Here is a 19,487-nt window from a genome sequence, read left to right as displayed (position 1 = left end):
CGTAGTGGAAGCAATTTCAGGAACCAACACCAGGTTTTCTGTTTCCATGACCCCCTCTCCATGCCTCCTGTATAAATGGCGTGGACAGGGCCATCCGGCCTCCTTCCGCTTCACAAGGGCCAGAGAACTGCCGTCAGCCCTGGTCCAAGGTGGGCTCTGTGAAGTGGAGGGCAGACATTCCTCCTGCCTCCAACCCTTTCGCCAATTCTGACACTGCCGTTCCTTTCGGGCACAGCCTGCTGCTCGGCCGGGTTCAGTCCTTTGCTGCAAGGGCCACCCTGAACTGGCAGACCGAGCTCGCAAATATGGGCTTTACTTGGGAAGTCACAGGTCCCAATTCAGGCTCAGAAACCGCTCAGGATACAGTTCTTCCATCTGAACAGCCTGTCAGCCGTGCAGCAGGCAGGCTTTTCCTGACCCTCAGCCCCTCAGCCCAGCCTTTGCCCTGCTCAGGCAGGTGTTACAAAGGCTTTGTCAGGCAATGCCTAAAGCAGCCGTTCTCAACCTGTGGGCCACGACCCCTCTGGGGATTGAATGACCCTTTCACAGGCGTCGCCCAAGACCATTGGAAAACACATATTTCTGATGGTCTTAGGAACCAAGACACCACTTGTCTACCTGTCTCCAGGTGGGTCTCCACACATGCAGCTATGCTGATCTGGTGAGAAAGAAGCTATCTCAACCTTTCACGCTGACGTTGGCTTTTTACGCACACTGTTGCAAAATGGACCAACGTAGTCTACTGTCATATTAAGACTGTTACCCAGGCTACACCACGCTTCAAGACAATATTTCCTTTATTTGTCATTAGAAATATTTCACGATATGTAATTACATATTTTTGTAATTCATCACTATGCTTTATGTTCCATTTGTAACAATGAAAATACACCCCGCGTATCAGATATTTACATGATGATTCATAACAGTAGCAAAATGACAGTTATGAAGTAGCAATGAAAATAATTTTATGGTTGGGGGGGACCACAACATGAAGAACTGTATTAAAGGGTCACGGCATTAGGAAGGTTGAGAACCGCTGTCCTCGAGGCACCCCATTCAGCCAGTAAGCCTCCGTTGAAAGGACTCTGCTCTTAGCTCTGTTTGCCAGGAAGCCCACCTGGTGGCCTCTTGCTGCCTCTTGGTTCTGCTGCCACTGTTTCTCCGCTGCTGCTGCTGCTGCTCCACCATCTCTCCTGTCTGTCTCCTGGATCCAGGAGGTTCTCAGCACAGGGACCCCAGCCCCAAAGGACATATTCTCTCCTGACAGCAGTTTCTTGGTGGTGGTGAATGCCCCCTTTCTGCCTCTGGGTGGCTCATGTGAAGCCTAGCAGGAAGGCCAAACTGACCAGCCCCTTGGTAAGGGTCCCATATGTCTTATTTGCATGGTTCCAGTCCCATAATATTTACTCTGTACAGCCCCTGGTGGCGGGGGTGGGGTGGGGCCACAAGCACCCCATTTGCTTAGCCCTCCATCATCATTCGGTGGGAGTTACAAAGAACATAGTTCAAGGGCGTAATCCACTGCACGTCCATATATACATCAGCTCTAGCCAGCCCCTTCCCCAAAGAAAGGCTCCACAAGTTAGCCGGCCCAAGTGTCTTCCTAACAGTCAGGCACCAAGAGTTGTAGAGATGTGCCGTGGACTGATGGTCTTTGGCTTGGAGCAAGGGACCCAAATACAAGCCCGTGAATGTGGCTCTGGGACCCTTCTCCGGGAGACAGCAAAGTAGACAACGGTGAGAGAATGAGCTCTCCTGAGGAACCAGGAAGGGCCAGTGCACCTCGCTCCCCAACTGTGAAGCCACCAAAAAAGTTATGCCTGTATGGGCCTGAGTGGCTGGAATTTCTTTCCAATTTATGGAGCAGTTGGAAAATAAAGGGGACCCCTCCGTAACCGCCCCCCCCCAACTCCCACCATGGTCTAGGAACTTCTGAAGCTTAATGATCAAGGTTGTATCGTTTTAAAAGGTTTGGGTTGTAAGGTGTGGGTTGCATTACAAAGTTGGGGATGAGCTGTAGCGCAAGTGCCCGTGTTAGGTCCCTCTCGTGGGAGAGATCTACCTCGGTCCTTGGCTTCACGCGAGAAAGAATTCGCACCGAAGCCTGGTGTGTGATCCAAGTGAGTTTTAGAAAGGTTAGACGCAGTTTCAGGTTCTACAGTAAATGGAACACCAGCCAGGCAGAGTCCGAAGCTCAGTTGCTCAGGACTGTGGCTCGGCCGTGCTGTGCTGCAGCCCCCACTCACAGAACTGTGTGGCTGCACTGTGTCGGGGAGAGCACCAGAGAGAAATATTTCTGGCTTTTCAGGTCCTCTCCCCCCATATCCCCTCAACTGGAGGCGTGATCGACGGTACTGGTCGACCCCATTGGCTGAATTAAATTCACCTGGTCTAGATGGAGTCCCACCCAAGTGTACCGGCTTCCTGTCTGAAAGACCTGAATGTGGGCATGCCCTGCAGCCTTCAGCAGCTTCCGACTTCCCATAATGGGGGAGGGAGGTTTTGGCATAGAGGGACAACCCTTCATTCTGCCTCTAGCTACCTAACACCTGCTCTTTGCCAAATGTGTGCCTGCAAATACGCCCATAAAGTGGATCTCCATCAAGCCTTTGGAGTTTTCTTAAGAACCAAATGGAGGTGACATTGCTGGGCATCAAACAGACCCAGATTGACCCAGCGTGTGTTTCCTCAGTGTCAAACACAACACACTGGTAGGTCTTTTGAAACTGAGAAATCATGGTTGTTGGTCTCCTGCGGCATACATGCCAAGGTGCTGTGTCTGAATGGGGGAAACAAATGGTCCTCATGCCCAGATTAATTTAAGAGCGAATTCCGACGTCCAGGGTGAAAACACATGCCCACACACAGGGTAGGCACTGCCAGCTGCCTGGCGGTTTATATGGAAAATAAGGGCTTGGGCTGTTGAATGAGCAGGTCTGGTCAGGTACCAGGAGCAAGGTGGCCCTAGTGGATCCAGGGTGGCCTGGTAACGTTGGAGAGTTGCACACCCCAGCCTAAAACCATCCAAACCCCACGCTGTCGGGTCAATTCCAATGCAGAGTGCCGCTGCAGGAGAGGATAGAGCTGCTCCCTTGGGTGCCCAAGGCTGTAGCCTTTATGGAAACAGACGTCCGCCTCTTTCATCTGCAAGCCACTGTGGGGTTTGAACCCCCGGCCTCCTGTCGACAGCCACGTGCTTAAGCACTGCGCCACCAGGGCCCCAGCGAACACCCCACAGCCGTTCGGCTGCTTGACGGTGCACACCTGGAACGCAGGGGCCGCTCCTCCGGGCAAAGGGGACTTGCAGGAGGATGCTGCGGTACCACTTGATAGTAGAAAATGTTCTTATAACTGAATGCAGATGGCGAGGGCCGTTTTCAATGAGGCTGCTGAAGGGAACGGCCCCTCTGTCCATAAACCGCACAGATCAAGTTGAGCAAACGAAGCCAGTTGCGAAAGACTGTGATCAATTTTCAGATAGAACAAAAGCCTCTAAGCATGAAAGGGAGGAATTTACCACCGCTGAAGCCGGAGGAGAAGTGGGAAGGGATTGGGAGGGCGTCTTAAAAAGGGGATTTGTCAGTCACACCTACCGCTGTCATTCTTCCCCCTGGACAGGGGTGTATGGTTATGTGTCCATCATTACAATCGGTTCCCCCTTTCTTCCTTCTCCTCCCCCACTTCCCCCTACCCTTCTGGTATCACTAGTTCCACTCCTGTTCCTGGATTCTGGGTGTCGTGAGCCCCCATCCCTTTCTATACCCGTGTACACGTTCCAGTCTAGTCTGAATTGAGAAATATAAAACCAATAGCAGTGTGCAATCTATCAGGGGGTTATGAGCGGGGAGAGGGGGGGAGAGCTGATACCAAGGGCTCAATAGGAAGTCAATGTCTAGAAAAGAATGAGGGCAACCTATGTACAAACATGCCTGATTCAATTGATGTATGGATCGTGATGAGTTGTCCGAGCCCCCAATAAAATGATTAAAAATAAAATAAAAAGGGGATCTGAAAAAAAAAGCAAGGGGGTGTGTTTGAGTTAAACAGGGCCAACTATTGGTTCAATCTGGAGAATGGGTGCGTGAGTGCACGTTGCCTTCTTTGCTGCACTTTCTCTGTGCCTTCAAAGTAAACTACTCTAACCACGTATCCAAACCCAACCCAGCCCACCCCACCCCTGTCAAGTCTGCTGTGTTAGTCGGGGTACTTTAGAGAACAAAGGCACAGAAACTCATGTATAAGAGAGAGTTTTATATAAAGGTTAAGAGCACATCAAGAAAACATCCCAACCCAGTGCTGCCCAAGCCCACAAGTCTAACATTAGCCCATATGTCCGACACCAATCCACAAAGTCCTCCTCCATCTCACAAAACAGACACAATGATGCCGACTGCAGGAGGAAAGCCGAGTCAGTCAGTGAACGTGTCAGCATCTCAGCTCGGGCAGGGGTCTCCACACGGCTGTTCCAGCACCCACGGCTGCATGGGGTAGGTCCATGTAGCTTCTCCTCAGGGATGTCTTGCAGGAAGTGAGCCTTGCCAGTTGAAGCAGGGAACTGGCTAAGGCAGCTGCACCCTGGTGCGACCATCACAAAGCAAGAGACCTGAGAACTCCAAAGGCCTAGGCTCATAGAGCCATTTATCCCTTTGCCCTTCAATTATCACATGTGTTTATCAGCCAGGTCGGCACAATAAACTAACTGCCTCGTCTGTTCTGACTCACGGACACTGTAGGACAGCAGAGAACTGCCCCATAGAACTGCCTCCGAGGCTGCACATCTTTGGGAGCAGGCAGCCTCACCTTTGTCCTGTCGAGCGCCTGGTGGGTTTGATCTGCCACCGTTACCGTTCGCAGCCCCGTGCCTAACTCACCGCACCACCAGGCTTCCTTTAAACACATCAGCCTGTTTGATTCAATTTTTTAAAGACTCCTTTTCTTGGGGGCTCTTGGAGTGCCGCTCCCCATCCCTCCATCCATTGGGTCCAGCACATTTGTACGTGGGTTGGCATCATCCTTTTCATACCATCCTTCTGCTTGAGCCCTTGGTATCAGCCCCTCAACTTGATTCGACGTTGAAGTTGTGTCAGCTTCCTCTCAAATCTGTTTTAAGGATGTCTGTTCCGCACAGCGAGGCACCCCGCCCTGAATGGCACACAACAACAACAGTGTAAGAAACGATGTTTTCTGTTAACACGTTAAACAGGTTGTTGTGAGATGCCGTCCAGTCGGTTCCGACTGTCAGCGCCCCTGTGCACGACAGCGACACACCGCCGGGTCCTGCACCATCCTCACCACCGTTCTCAGGTGGGGGCCCATCGTGGCAGCCACGATGCCAATCCATCTTGTTGAGGGGCTTCCTCCTTTTGTGCTGCCTTTTGGAAAAGTAAGAACAACAAATGAGTCATCTCATCTGAAGATGGTTCTTGCTAGCGTGTGCCCCGCTGTGGGCGAGGCTGCACCTGTTTCAACACATCTGGACGCATCTCGTGTGCTTGTATTGAGTTCGGCTTTTTCTTACCCAGGAGAGCATCACCCCGCTGCCGTGCTGACTTAGAAAGACTTCGCGAACGTCGTTTTGAATGACCTCCAGGAGAGAGCTTTCTAACCAACACCCTTCTGGGGTCCCTACAGCTCTGCCCACTCCACACTCACACGGTCACGTATTCTTAGACATTCTCCTCCTCCAAGCCCGGGGGCGGCATTGGGTCGAGCCCTCTGTTGATTTTGACAAGGTTGTTTCTGCGAGGAATGGATGAAAGAGGTCTGTCATGTCTGTAACAGCACACTCACAGGCAGACTGAGCTTGTCAACAGCTACCCAGTGAATGGAAATAGACTTGTTTAAGAAGCCAGCTCTCTGGATCTTGCCTGGGAGGAAACCCGAGCTCGGCTTAGCCAGTGTCTGATGTGGACGCCGTGCCTGCAGCCAGGGAAGTATTTGCTGACCCCATTACATTCTTGTTTTGAGCCTGGGTGACAACGGTAATCATTATCTCCGAGATGCATGTGCCCCTTTTCAGCTCTCAGAATGAGTGCCATCAGGTCCTCGAGGACCCTGAGCGGGGCGCACACAGGACACACAGGGCGGCCAGGAAGTGGGGGAAAGTCAGGCTCACTACGGTGCTCTGGCTCCTTCCGACTCTACTTTCCCACCCTCTGCCCAGACTCTAACTTTAGAGCGCTCTGCTCTGACCCCCTGCCGCTAGCACCCTCTTCCACGGGGCAAGGGCTCATGTCTGCCCATCCCTAGACCACACGCTGGGTGGGTCCCTGAAAGTCCCAGACCACAGGACCTACCCTAGCCTGGCTGGGTTCTGACAATGCCAGGCACCAGGTCATGAACAGCCCAAGGGGCGGGCACAGCTCTGACCTGTGGGCTACAGAATTGAAACCAGGGTTGGGGGTGAGCTGAGGGCAAGGAGCCCGGATATTCTTTGGGTCCTCGTGAAGGTGCATTTGGCAGAGGAGGGGGATAGAAGTCTTTTGTTCAGTGGTTTATTACTTTTAAGTAGTTAGAGACCTGGCATGTAGACCCCCTCTTCTACTCACCGCCATCGAGTAGAGGTCACCCCACAGCGACCTGACAGGACAGGAGGGAACTGCCCTGGGGGTTCCCGACACTGTGACTCTTCTTCCCGGGAGCAGGCAGCCTCATCGTTCCCCAACCTTGTGGCGAGCAGCCCACTCATCACCCCCGCCCCCTCACTCTGGCCCCGGGACCACAAGGACAAAGAATGGCTGTCTCTCCTCATCACACTGTGCTGTTTGCAGCGCCCTTATCTGACCCAGGCTACCGACGCACCAAGGGGGTGCCAAGGGAAGCCGTCTAGAACCACAGAAGAAAACAATTGTGTGCAAATTCCCAGTGTAGCAGACTCCCCCGTGCTCCTACGTAAAAGGGGGGTGGGGCGCGGGGGAATGCATTTCAAGTCAAAATAGAGTACCAGCACCTGCTGTTTGCATGCATCCGCTGGCTGCAGCCTGCAAAATCAGAAATAAAAGCCAAGCTCGCAAGGCTACAATCTGCACTGCTTTCCCTCCTTCCAGTCCTCTCCCGCCCCTCCACCACTGTTCCTGCACGTGCACCGCACACCTGCCGCCCTCTGTTGGCTGCCTGGAGACCCGCAGGAAGTCAGTAATAATTGTTACTGTGGCATTTCCCACGAAGGTCCCCACTGTTCCAGCCAGGGTGATGGGGTGGTGGTGGTGGTGGTGGTGTGAAAATCAAGCTCACAAGATTTTTCATTTTAATGGTTGTTTGGCCACGGGACTGATTTTCTTTCCAGCCCCCCTCTTCCGCAGCAATATTTCCGATTGGGGATCGAGGCGTTAGCTGAATAGAGAAGCGTGAGAATCAATTGAGACCAGGACCTTGTGCTCAGTCCTCTCTCCCCGCAGAAGACACAAGTTAACAGCTAGATGTTGAGTAATTAAACACGCACATCCAGGCAACGGGTTATCTAGTCTGCTCGGGAGGTGACGGTGGGCCTTGACCACCAGCCAACAAGGAAGGCATCCTCATTGCGTGAGAGCTGGCGTCTGACTCTCAGGTGAAGCCACCTGGGTGAGGTTGTCCACTTGGGAGGTGGCATTGCTGGGACTCCACCCCACAGCTCGGATTCCTAATTGCTGTAAGCACGCAAATAGAAGGAATGTTTTTGTCCAAATGTATGCCTCGGAAAAGGGGATCCCTCACAACCTCTCCCGCCTATGTGGCCCTCTCAATCATTGTAACGAGAGCGCGCGCGCGTGTGTGTGTGTGTGTGTGTGTGTGTGTGTGTGTGTGTGTCACCCTCTGACAGATACCAGCTTTGGAAGCTCACGGGAGCCACCTGACCCAGTGGTTTGGTTTGGTTTTTGCAGGGGGGAGCGTTTGTGTTCCCACATCGCTGCACCCTCTCCAGCATTGTTTGTTGTTTTCTGGGGACGGGGTTTGGAATTGGCTGTCATTGGGGGCACCGTCAGGTGGATTTGCACCTCCCGGATGGCTAGTGGTTGTCGGCATTTTTTCACGTGTTTGCTAAGCCATTTGAATGTCTTTTTTTGGTGAACTCCCTGTTCGCGTCCTTCATTCCCGTTCTGAGTGGATGATGGTGTTTGTGTTTTCTTAGTGTGACGTCTTGCAGGGGGCAGCAGATTTTAGAGACGTGTCCTTTCTCCACCTGGTGCCGTTCCTAAAGATCCCCCACCCCCCACCCCGTCCCTGTCTGCGGGCTCTCACTTTACTGAGAGGGGGAAGCTTTTAATACAGATTTAGTAATTCATCCTGGGAGTGTACCTTGCAATTACAAAGGAGGCTTTTAAAAGATTCTTCTTCTTCTTCTTCTTTTTTTAAGTAGCTCTGGCGTGGGAATTGTAACTAGAGTAACATTTTCATTGATAGATCTCACATGGATGGAGACCTTGCTGAACTCACTCACATTCACAGGAGAGGGTGTGCTGAGGGTGGGGTGGGGATAATGGCAAAGAGCTTATGTGGAAGCTGCGGACAGCAGGTTCGAATAGGACTGTTTCATGAAAGGTGAGAGAATAAAAGATTTTATCCAAATTAACGCTTTTGTACATTATGATCAACTAGGTAAGTCACTCCAAAACTAAACCCACTGACATTGAGTCAGTTCCGACTCATAGCGACCCTACAGGACAAAGTAGAACTGCCCCTGAGATTGTAAATCAGGGGTGCTCACACTTTTTCAGCATGCGAGCTACTTATAAAACGATCAGGTCAAAATGAGCTACCAACTACAAAAATGCAAAACATATATTTACTTGTATTTATTTATTACATTTATTCATAAATGCATTGAGAATTGTTTATATGTACAATGTATGTTTCCGGACAGTAGCTGCTGACAGCCAGCCTCAAGCACACTTCCAAATGATCATCAGTCATGGTAGAGCGGTGCATGGACGTCATGATCTTTATGCGGGGAAAAGGCTGACTCACATAAATGAGTAGAGCCAAATAATGCAGTCAAGGAGATAGCACATGTTCTCACGTTTGGGCCCTTTCTCTCTGTGAGTAAGTTCCAGAACTGCTCATGCGCTCTGGACTTCAGCTGAATGTCGGCTTGTAGTGTCAAAATCTCCCACTCCGTATGAAAGTGATATGTTTTTGTCTTCTTACTTGGTCCAGCTCCCCCACTCATTTTAATATACCCTTTCTTACGTTTAGAGGGGGAAACAAAGGTCTAAAAATTGGGGGTAACTTAGCTTGTCAGTTTTGCTGCACTTAATGCAGTGTTTGCGTATGCGTTTTTTGACACCTAAGATTGCATCTGATTGGCAGCGCTGTATATCGATTAAGTGACGGGATTGATGGTAGGCTTACGTGTATGTTTTTAATGCCATGCAATCTACCCACACTGCATTTGCGATTGACTCGTAGATCGGGGTCAACGTATCGAGCACCCCTGCTGTAAATCTTTCCCGGAGCAGAAATCCTCGTCTTTCTCTCGTGGAGCAGCTGGTGGTTTCAAACTGCCGACCCAATGGTCACAGAGTTCCCCAAATAAGAGATAAGACGTAATTAGTAAATACTATAAATAGACTTTGATTTTTGTCATCCCTACGGGTTTATACATCCTAATTGACCAGAAATAATTTGGCCTCAGAGGCATTGTTGTAGGGAAAAATCAGGGTTGACCTGAAGTTTGGACAAAACCCCAATTAAGCAGCAACCCAAAATGCTGAGCCGGAAACCCCAAGACGGGGAGGAAGCAGGTTCAAGTACCACCTCATGATGGTGAAGAGCTCGCTTCTCCGGGCAGGTCCACAGAGGCCAGCAGTTGTCCTCACCGCCTCTCAGGAGGTCCGGTCTGTGGCCATCCTGAATGTCCACCCGGGACACCCAAGTCGGCTAGTCAAGCGCAGGTGTGACGAGACTGCCTCTTCCCCCCTCCCCCCATCAGGCAGCACTGGTTGGAGGCACCACCATGATCCTGGGCCACGTCCTGCCCGACAAGGAGACCTCCCTTGTGGAAGCCTATGAGAAGTGTCGGAGTCTGGCTGACCCTAAAGTCTGCTGTGACTACGCCCTCCATGTGGGGGTCACCTGGTGGGCACCCAAGGTAACATGCCGGGTGGGAGGCAAAGAGAAGGCACAGCAGGCTCTTTTAGGCTGAGAGCCATTTGAGCCGAACCAGGGGGCATGGGGCTCTCCTGCATGTCTAGGACACCCCTCCTACGTCCTAACTCTCCCAAGCACCCTCCCACCCCCCAAAGAGAAAAAGCACTTACAATCGCACGAGTGGGCAGGCCTGATCTGCTTAACATAATGGAGTTAAGAGCCGGTTTCTAGCAGCACACAGGCTCTAAGAAGTTTCCTATGACCAGGAGGGTCTTGCTCTGGCCACGACTCTGGCTCCCTCTGCATTAGGTGTTGCTGGCACAGTGCTGCTGAGCAGGGGGCTGAGTGGGCTTGGGAGCAAGGGTCGCTTCCTGGTTGTGCTAAGAGACAACAGCTTCCAGATGACATCTCTCAGATTGCCTGGGAGGCCTGGAACCTGAATAAGCTTCTTGCTGCTGGGCCCTGGCTCCCCCTCTGGCCTGTGGCTCAGCCTGGTTTCTTCCCTGTCTCAAGCCTGCCCTTTGTGCCCACTTTGTGCCTGTGCCCCGTGCCGGATGGGGGAAGGTGAGCAAGGGAGAGATTGCCAGTGTCCCTGGGGTGCCTCCACAGCTCCCCCAGCACCTGCCCATCTGCCTCTTGGAAATGTGGGATCATGGAATATTTCCTTTGCATGCTCCTTCCAGGTGAAAGCGGAAATGGAGACGCTGGTGAGGGAGAAGGGTGTCAACTCGTTCCAGATGTTCATGGCCTACAAGGACCTGTACATGCTCCGAGACAGCGAGCTCTACCAAGTCTTGCGTGCCTGCAGGGACATTGGGGCGATCGCCAGAGTCCATGCTGAAAACGGGGAGCTGGTGGCCGAGGCAAGTGTGTGGTGGGGAGGGGGCAGCTCTTGGGGGCAGGGCTCCTGACCACCCACCGTTCAGACCAAGCAAGTTGAAAAAGGTCAAGTGAGAGGCAAGCACAGCAGAGGGTCAGAACAGCCAAATGTTTCTACTCTCCATTGGGCGGAGGGGGTGGTGGTGGGGGTAATCTCTCTTTACAGCCCCCAAAGATTTCTAAGTTAGCTCCCCGGGGCTTATTTCTAATGCCACTTAGCCCATGTGGCTTCCACTCTAACAAGCGTTTGAAGCAGCTCTTTGGAATGGTTTTAATGAAAACTGCCATGGAGAATAAAGAACATTATAGGTCTCCACGTTGCCGTCCCTCATCTGAGAAGCTGAGATATGACAGGGACCTCTTCACCAGCACCCACACTGGACACCTACACCCTAACTAGGACACCTGGGTGAGAGTTAGTCTGGGGGCTGCTGAAGGATTGAATTGTCGAGATTTTCACGGCAGAAATTCTGACTTTCCTATCAAGAAAAGACGACCTTGATTTGGTATCCCGGGCCGATCGGCTAAGCCCTGAACTGTCTTTATTAGGGTGAAAGCCTTTGTTGAGTCGTTGTTTAAAGGGACCATCTGGGAGCTTCCACACCGGGGACCCATGGCTGTCACGTCCATTCCAGTAGGGAATGTGGGGCACAGAAGAATAATCCTGTAGCGTTTCCAACTTTGGGAGCGGATGGTCCCCCACTTTCTCCCCGGGGGAGTGGCTGGCGGACTCACACAGACCTTGGGACAGTAGCCAAGTGGCCTCTGCTGCCCCAGCAGGGTTCCGCACGATGGCCGTGATGGCTAGGACAGAGGCACACCCAACCGCAAGCCTACCGGAGGGAAGGGGCTGTGTCTTGCCAATTTGTGGTCTTGCCGATTTCGTCGGCGTCCCTTTAGCTCTGCGTTCCCTTTCGCTTCCGTGATTCGGCCTTTTCTTTTGCCTCCGGTGCAGGGTGCAAAGGAGGCGCTGGATTTGGGCATTACCGGCCCAGAAGGGATCGAGATCAGCCGTCCAGAGGAGGTGAGGAGGACTTCCTGTGCCCCTGGTCAACCTCTTTCGCGTAGATTGGGAGAGCCGGAAGAGACATCCATAAATATAAGTCATTTTGAGCTCTCCTGGAGTGAAAATCCCCTTGGGGACACTCTCCGGCCAGCAGCGCCCTCCCAGAGGAAGTAGGCTCAACCTTGAGCTTCACTGGGAGAGACCAAGGAGAGATCGGTCTGTCCATCGGATTCTGATTTCAAGGATCTGAGGAAGAGAATGACCGTTCTCCACAGAAGGCTTGGCCCCAAACGGAACTGGGAGAGGAGGCCCTTGGGTGTCCGAAGGTCCAAAGGCATTCCAGCCATAAGCTCAGTACCACGGGGGTGACACCCTTTGGAGCATCTGAGGAAAGCTTGGGACCCTTCCCACCAGAAACCGGGGGCACAAACATGCCCACACCCTTTGCCCTCTTTACCCACTGAAATGTCCTGCTGCCCTCTGCCCCCTCGGTTTAGCCTGGATACACTTTTCAAGGTGTCACCACGAATCCCCATAGCTCTCCTGCTAAAGGACTCTGTTCTTGAGGGTCCGCATCGGACTAATGCCTTCTTAGCCTGTGATCCTGCTCATAGGGTAAGATCAACTGTCAGGGGAAGGTCACTCTTTTATTTCTCCACCTCCTTAAATGTATTGTGGTGGTTGGATGCCCATGAAGGGTGGGCGGGGAGGTTTCGAGAGACAAGGAGAAGACCGGAAGGTGAGGGTAGTCATCATCGTAGAGGGAACCGGCTGGACCCCACAGTGGGTCACCTGGGGAGTCCTGCCGCTCTCCTGCCCCAGATCTGTCCCTGCCTGTTGAGCTCTTGAGCGCAGGTCCGTTTTGGCATGTCAGAATGGGTAGGAACAGCCCCAGATCCAACAAAGCACGTATGCTAAGGGCATGCCTACAAGAACAGGGATGGCGTCGGGATGGGGGGGAGAGCAAAACGTGGACAGTGCTCGTCCTATCAGTGATCAACACCATCCTGGTCTCCTGACATTGCCAGCCCAGCCCTGGAATATCTATCACCACTTGTCTTATCAGCCAGGTGGACCAGGCCCCCCGGAGGTGTTTGTCAATGTCGAGAGATCTTTGGGGTCATCACGTTGGGAGAGGGGCTGCTACCGGCACCAATGGATAAAGGCTTGAGAGGCTGTTAAACATCCTATGGTGCATAAGACAGCCCCCCCCCCCCCCCACACACACAAAATCACCTGACACCCAATGCCATTGGTGCCAAGGTGGGCCAACCCTGACCAAGGCAGAATCCCAACTTGGCATCGGCCGATAGAGCCCCGGGACACAGTGCTGAGGACGCTGTGCAGACAGGGCACCCAAAGCCGAGAGAGGTGTGGCTGTGGGGTGGGTTCATTTGCTCAGTATCGTGTACTGTGGTCTGGGGCGCCCTGATAGCACCCAGAAAGAATCCGTGTGGTGTCCCAAGTCCTAGGATTCTCTCCCGGCATCAGCCGACAGGTCTGATGTTTGGAGTCCTTTCCCAGGATGTGGCCCCGAACCACCCCCACCCCCCACCCGTGAATGCAGCCGTCCCCGCCAGCTCTGCGTCAGATTGTCCAGCAGCTTCTGTCCCGCAGGTTCTTGGGCACGTGTGGGCTTCCCTGGGGACGTGGGTGAAGCTCGCTTTCTGCCTCTCCTTTGTTTCTGACAGCTGGAAGCTGAAGCCACTCACCGGGTCATCACCATCGCAAATAGGGTAAGTAGGCCCCGCCCACCCCACATTCGGGTTCTACTCTAGGCTCAGAAATAAACGCGCCTCGAGAGTGGGGCCTCCTGCAGCAGCATGCCTGGCTCACTGGCCCCCAGAACTGTGTGCCGAGGGAGTGATGCCCAGAGACCTGGCATAACTCCTTCATCCCACCCCACGGAACCAGCTGAAGCCCCAAAGGCATGGCCTCCGATGAGGTGGGGGAAGATGTGGGGGTGGGGTAGGGAGTCAGGCCTCGGAGCCTCACTGCACCCAACCCGGGGCAGCAGGCATCGAGTGGACTCCAGAGCATGGCAGTGCCGTGTGTCTGAACGGAACGGTTCTGCGGGTTCTGGTGGCTGATTTCTTAGAAGTCCATCATCGGGCTTTTCTTCCGAGGTGCCTCGGAGCGCCAGCCTCTTGGCTAGCAGACCGGCGCCGTGTCCGTTGGCACCACCCTGGGACTTGGTCCGCGCTGCCGCTAGGATCCATTTATCTTAGAGGAAGTGCAGCTTCCTGCTGTTGTGCCCTCAAGTCCCTATAGCGGCACAGCGGGAGGAAGCACCGCCCAGCCCTGTGCCATCTCACCATGAGGGTGCTGTCTGAGCCCATTGGTGCAGCCACGTCAATCCTGCCCCTCAAGGGTCTCCCTCTTGCCCCTCTCCCTTACCAAGCATGATGTCCTTCTCCAGGGACTGGTCTCTCCTGAGAACATGCCCCAGGTATGGCCACCCTTGCTCCCAAGGAGCAGTCTGGCTGTACTTCTGAGACAGATTCCTTCTCCTGGCAGTCGGTCCCATGATCTCCTCCAGCACCATAAGTCAAAGGCATCCATTCTTCAGTCTTCCTCATTCCACTTCCAACTTTCCCACGCACAGAAGACGACTGATCACCCCACGAAGGTGGGGACAGGCCCACCTTAGTCCTGAGTGACACCCCCACTCTTTGCACTTGAAAGAGGGCTCGTGCAGTGGATTTACCCAATGCACGACATCCTTTGAGTTCTTGACAGCTGCTCCCAGGAGTATTGATTAGGGGTCCAAGCACAATGAAAGCCTCGACTCCTCTGATCCGAAATCACCATCATTCAGATTTACGAACCCCCACCCCCACCCCCCACTCCCGTGCATGGTTTCATAATGTTTTCTCCGGTCAGGGTCACGAGGGGTGAGGGCAGGGTGGTGATGGGAGTGAACAGGATACAAAGTCAGCGGTTCTAACTTAGGTTGTATCCAAATATAAGTTTCTCCATCGTATGGGACTCACCTCTGGGATACTATTTTATCAATTGTAAAATTAGAATGGGAATATTATTCACTTCTCCCCAGACAGTTGTGAGGATCAAAGAACTCGTGGGAGGGCCAGCACGTTATAAAGAGTAGAGCGTGTGCAAAGGTGATTCCGCCTTGCACACGGAGACTTACAGGTCTGAGTGGCTGAGACCATCCTAACCACTTCCCCCGGAACACGGTCCCTGGATGAACACGGTCCATCAGCATCACTTGTTAGAAATGGAAACCTGCCAGGGGTAAATTCTCAGGCTCTTGGAAGACCCACTGACGGGTCAGCAGTCTGTGCCTCAACCTGCCTTCTAGAAGTTTCAGGTGGACACAAACGTAGATAACCTCTCCTCTAGGAGGTGGGGAGTGGGGGGGGAGGTGTGTTAGGGATCGCAGGGAAACACAGGGAGGTCATGAGACCAGCTGACCTCGGAATCACACCAGTCTCTACACCCCCGTCCTCCTAAAGGAGGTGTCGGGATAACATTTGAGGAAATCAGGTTTACCATTAGCAGCTCAACAGGATAAGGACTTCAATTTCTTGCCATGACAACTGTTGTTTTATCAGTTACTCCCCCATGGGAACTTATCCCAGAACGAGCAAAGGTCTGACCAACGGAAGTTGGTAGTCAAAAAAACCCAAAAAACAGCAAACTCACTTGTCATCGCATCCATTGACTGATTCGTAGCCACTCTGTAAGACCAAAAGCGTTTAAAGCCCAAACTAAATCCACTGCCAAGTCAATTCCAACCCAACTCACAGCAGCCCCTATAGGGTAGGGTAGCACGGCCCCATAGAGTTTCCAAGGCTGTGACAATTGGCAAAAGCAGCGTGCCACAGCTTTCTCCCTCCAAACGGTTAGTGCATTCACGCAGCCGAGCGCTTAACCACGGCGCCCCCAGGGCCCCTCTCAGAAGCGTTGATTAAAGGCTCCTTCTGGTTGGATGGCAGAATGTCTGAGGTTCTCTCGCCAGTGGGCTTCCTGGCTGGGCCTGGCAGCTGCTGCCCCCCTTGCGTGCAGCTTCTGTGTCAGCCAGCCCCAAGCCCTGGAGCATAAGATAGCACCTAAGGTAGCCTCGCGCCATGTCGGGAAGATACTGATGCCAGACTGACATGACCAGGCTTATGCGGTTGCTGGTTAAGTTCACGGCGGTGACACTCTCTACTGGCCACTGTCTTTCCTGGGTTTAGACTCACTGTCCAGTCTACCTGGTCAACGTGTCCAGCATCTCGGCCGGTGACGTCATCGCAGCTGCTAAGATGCAAGGTGGGTCCCTGAGCGTGGCGGGACAGCCATGGAGCCCCAGTGTGGCCCCGGGCCCGATCCCCGGGTCTCCCTTCCCCTTCTCCCCACCGCCTTTCTCAGGAGCTCCCCGTGTTGCCGGCCGAGGGCCCAGTGTGCTTCTCGGCACATTTGTATGCATCACGGCTTCACAGGGTGTCTGTCACCTCTCCTGGGCCTGGTAAAAATGTTCCAGCTTGTAAATCAGTTCATTAATTGGCATCTTTGGGTCCTCTTGGGTCTGACTGGTGGTTGCCTTGGTAACAAACATAGAGTCCTGGACCGATTCCAATGGACATTCGCAGGATGCCAGGGCAGTCGCTGAAGAAATAGCAATGCATGGACTCTGCTTCCCCCTGTCGCCCTGGGGACCCTGGGTGCAGGCCCTCGCAGGCCGCCAGTGGCTTTGCCATTCCTTGAAGTCCTGGTCACAAGAAAAACAGGCAAGGTCACAAACCCAGGGACAGGAATAGGAGGACAAAGCATCCCAGCCTTCCGCTCTGTGGCTCTCAGAGCACACCGGACCTTGGCCCGAGGTGAAGCCCTTGGCTGCTGCCCCAAACTCGGCTGGCCTCCCACCTCCTGCACCCCTCCCCACAGGGCCCACCGCCAGCCATCTCCAGGAACCGTCTGCCTGTCGGGAAGCATGCTATCAAACAGCAGGCCACACTGCTCCTTGACGTGGCCTGTCCCAGCCCACCATCAAGGCTTGTCTCCCCTCCCCACGGCGCCCTTCACACACCCATGCTCCCCACAGCACCACGGGAAGCTTTCCCCAAAGCAGGGCAGCTCCCCAACCTGGGACTCTAGTGTGCTCCCAAAGGCCTGATGGTCCCGGGCCGTCCGTTCCCCACTCCCTCCCCTGTAAGATGACAGGTTCCGGCCAGCTGATGGCCCCAGCTGAGTGGCTTCTGAACGTTTGGTCTTGACCTCTCTCCCAGGGAAGGTTGTGCTGGCCGAGACGACCACTGCCCACGCCACGCTGACCGGCTTGCACTACTACCACCACGACTGGTCCCACGCCGCCGCCTACGTCACGGTGCCTCCCCTGAGACTGGACACCAACACCTCAACCTACCTCATGAGCCTGCTGGCCAAGTAAGCCCGTCCCCACCCCACCACCCACCCACCCACCAGCACCGTCATTACCTCACCGTGCATACCCGGCCAGATCTCCACAAAGATGCCACAGGCCCTTTGCTGGTGTTCTGTGGTTTCCAGAGCCCAGCCTATTGTTTCCTTCCTTTGAATCCTCAAGGACCACTTGCTTTGGGGTGAGGGGGGAAGGGCACAGAGCACTGGCAACAGTGGTTATTCTGAATCACGGGGACGGGGAGTGGGGGGCAGTGCAGCTCCCCCAAGGAGCAGCAGGAGTGACTTCGGACTGGTCCTGGGATACCCAGAGCTCTCTGTCTCTCACTGGTTCCCCTCCCCCTCTCTCAGGGCTCACAGGGTTCTCCCCTTGTGGCCCCCTCTCACCTGGGTCCTTCCTCTCCGGCCCCCTTTCTTTTTCTTTTCTTTTTTTTTTAACATTTTATTAGGGGCTCAAACAACTGTTATCGCCATCCATACACACATCAATTGTGTAAAGCGCATTTGTACATCATTCTCAAAACATTTTCTCTCCACTTAAACCCCCGACATTAGGTCCTCACCGGCCCCCTTTCTTTCTACATGGTCTCCTTTCCCCTCAGTCACTGCCCCCCACCTCGTTTTTTTGATACCCCTGTACCACATTTGAGCTCAATCTGAAAAGTTGTATCTATGAGGGGGTACTCCCCATTCCCTCCAAAAAAAGAGCTCTACCGGGCAGAGCTTTTGTAGTACGCATTTTTTCCTGCTAGGCGAGCATCAAGCAACTCACTCTGAATTAGTGCACCCAGTGGTGTCACCTGGGAAGGTCCTCTCTGGTCACAGTGAATTTTTTCATAAAAGCAGTTTTGCTCAACCCTTGTTTTTTGCAATGGCTGATTTAAGAGAACAACATGTGGCTGTCAAATTCTGTTTCCTGCTGGGGGGAAAGGCCGCAGAAACTGTTGTGATGTGATGCTAACAAGGACAGCACTATGGGGAAAAACTCAAGTGTACAAGTGGTTTTCTCATTTCAAAAAGGTGACATGTCAATCGATGACAAACCTCATTCTGGATGTCCGTCAACTTCCCGGATGAAAATGTCAACTCGTGGTGCACTTGGAGTTCATTCCACGAGGTCAGACGGTTAATCGAGCTTTCTGTTTAGAGGTTCTGAGAAGATTGCATAACAGTGTGCGACAAAAAAGGGCCTGATTTGTGGCCGACGTTGGAATGGTTTTACCACCACCACAATGCACCTGCTCACACAGCCATCTCAGTGTGCCAGTATTTGGCAAAAAACAGCACCTGACTCAGCTGACCTAGCTCCATGCGACTTCTGTGGTTTCTGTGAATGCAGAGGGACATGATAGGACAGTGATTTGATGATGTAGAAGAGGTGAAGGAAAAGCAAGGGAGGTGCTGCCAGCCATCCAAACAGATGAGTTTGAAAAACATTTCCAAGAATGGAATCGCAGATTTGACAAATGTACTGTCAGGTGATAAGCTTGTTTTGTAAAAAAATAAATAAATAAATACATAGCTTTGGGTTGGGAGGGGGAGTTCCGGTTTTTTGAATAGTCTCACGAACAACGTGGATTCAGTGGGGCGCACCCACGGGAACGTTTTGTTTGGTCCCAACACTCCCTTAAAACATCCTCTCGTAGGGCTTTGGGGTGGACTGGGGAGGGAAGCGCCACGCCCCACCATGAGGAGAGGAAAAGACGACAGGGCTCTTCATTCTGCCAGCCCCTTGCTCTCCCTCCCTGGGCTTCTGCATGTAGAGACCTGGGTGGGGCTGGAGCACACCTGCCTCTTCAAGGCTCATGGTGGGGGGTAGTTGAAGGAGGTGACCAGTCCTAATTGAAGGTGGCTCTCTCTAGATTCTGGGGCACTTATTCCATCCACAGCCTTAGCTTTCAGCCCTGATTGTCAAAAAAAACCCCAAACCACTCAACTACCATCACATCCAACTCATAACGAAGCCGTCAGGACTGGATAGAACTGCCCATATGGGTTTCTTAGACGTTTTATAAAAGTAGACAGCCCCTTCTTTCTCTTGTGGAGCAGCCGGTGGTTCCAAACTGCTAACCTTGTGGTTAGCAGCCCCACTCTTTGCCCACTGCACCACCAGGGCTCTGCGATGGTCAATAAGGTAGCAGAAACGCCC

The 19,487-nt window shown here is 53.1% G+C and overlaps 1 protein-coding gene across 1 annotated transcript in view; it reads left to right on the top strand.

The window, feature by feature from the left end:
* The window catches only part of DPYSL5 (dihydropyrimidinase like 5), a 99,577-nt gene that overhangs the window by 64,618 nt on the left and 15,472 nt on the right, over nucleotides 1-19,487 (top strand). Inside the window, exons 3-8 of the mRNA XM_045294081.1 lie at nucleotides 9,914-10,072; nucleotides 10,755-10,934; nucleotides 11,906-11,974; nucleotides 13,648-13,692; nucleotides 16,156-16,231; nucleotides 17,188-17,344. Coding sequence (XP_045150016.1) covers nucleotides 9,914-10,072; nucleotides 10,755-10,934; nucleotides 11,906-11,974; nucleotides 13,648-13,692; nucleotides 16,156-16,231; nucleotides 17,188-17,344 — 686 coding nt within the window. The remainder of the gene's footprint in view (nucleotides 1-9,913; nucleotides 10,073-10,754; nucleotides 10,935-11,905; nucleotides 11,975-13,647; nucleotides 13,693-16,155; nucleotides 16,232-17,187; nucleotides 17,345-19,487) is intronic.

The sequence above is a fragment of the Echinops telfairi genome, unplaced genomic scaffold (genome assembly GCF_000313985.2).
Source record: "Echinops telfairi isolate 266 unplaced genomic scaffold, ASM31398v2 ScPeMD7_2573;HRSCAF=3158, whole genome shotgun sequence".
In the NCBI taxonomy this organism is placed as follows: Eukaryota; Metazoa; Chordata; class Mammalia; order Afrosoricida; family Tenrecidae; genus Echinops; species Echinops telfairi.
This window is presented reverse-complemented; position numbering and strand designations above follow the sequence as displayed.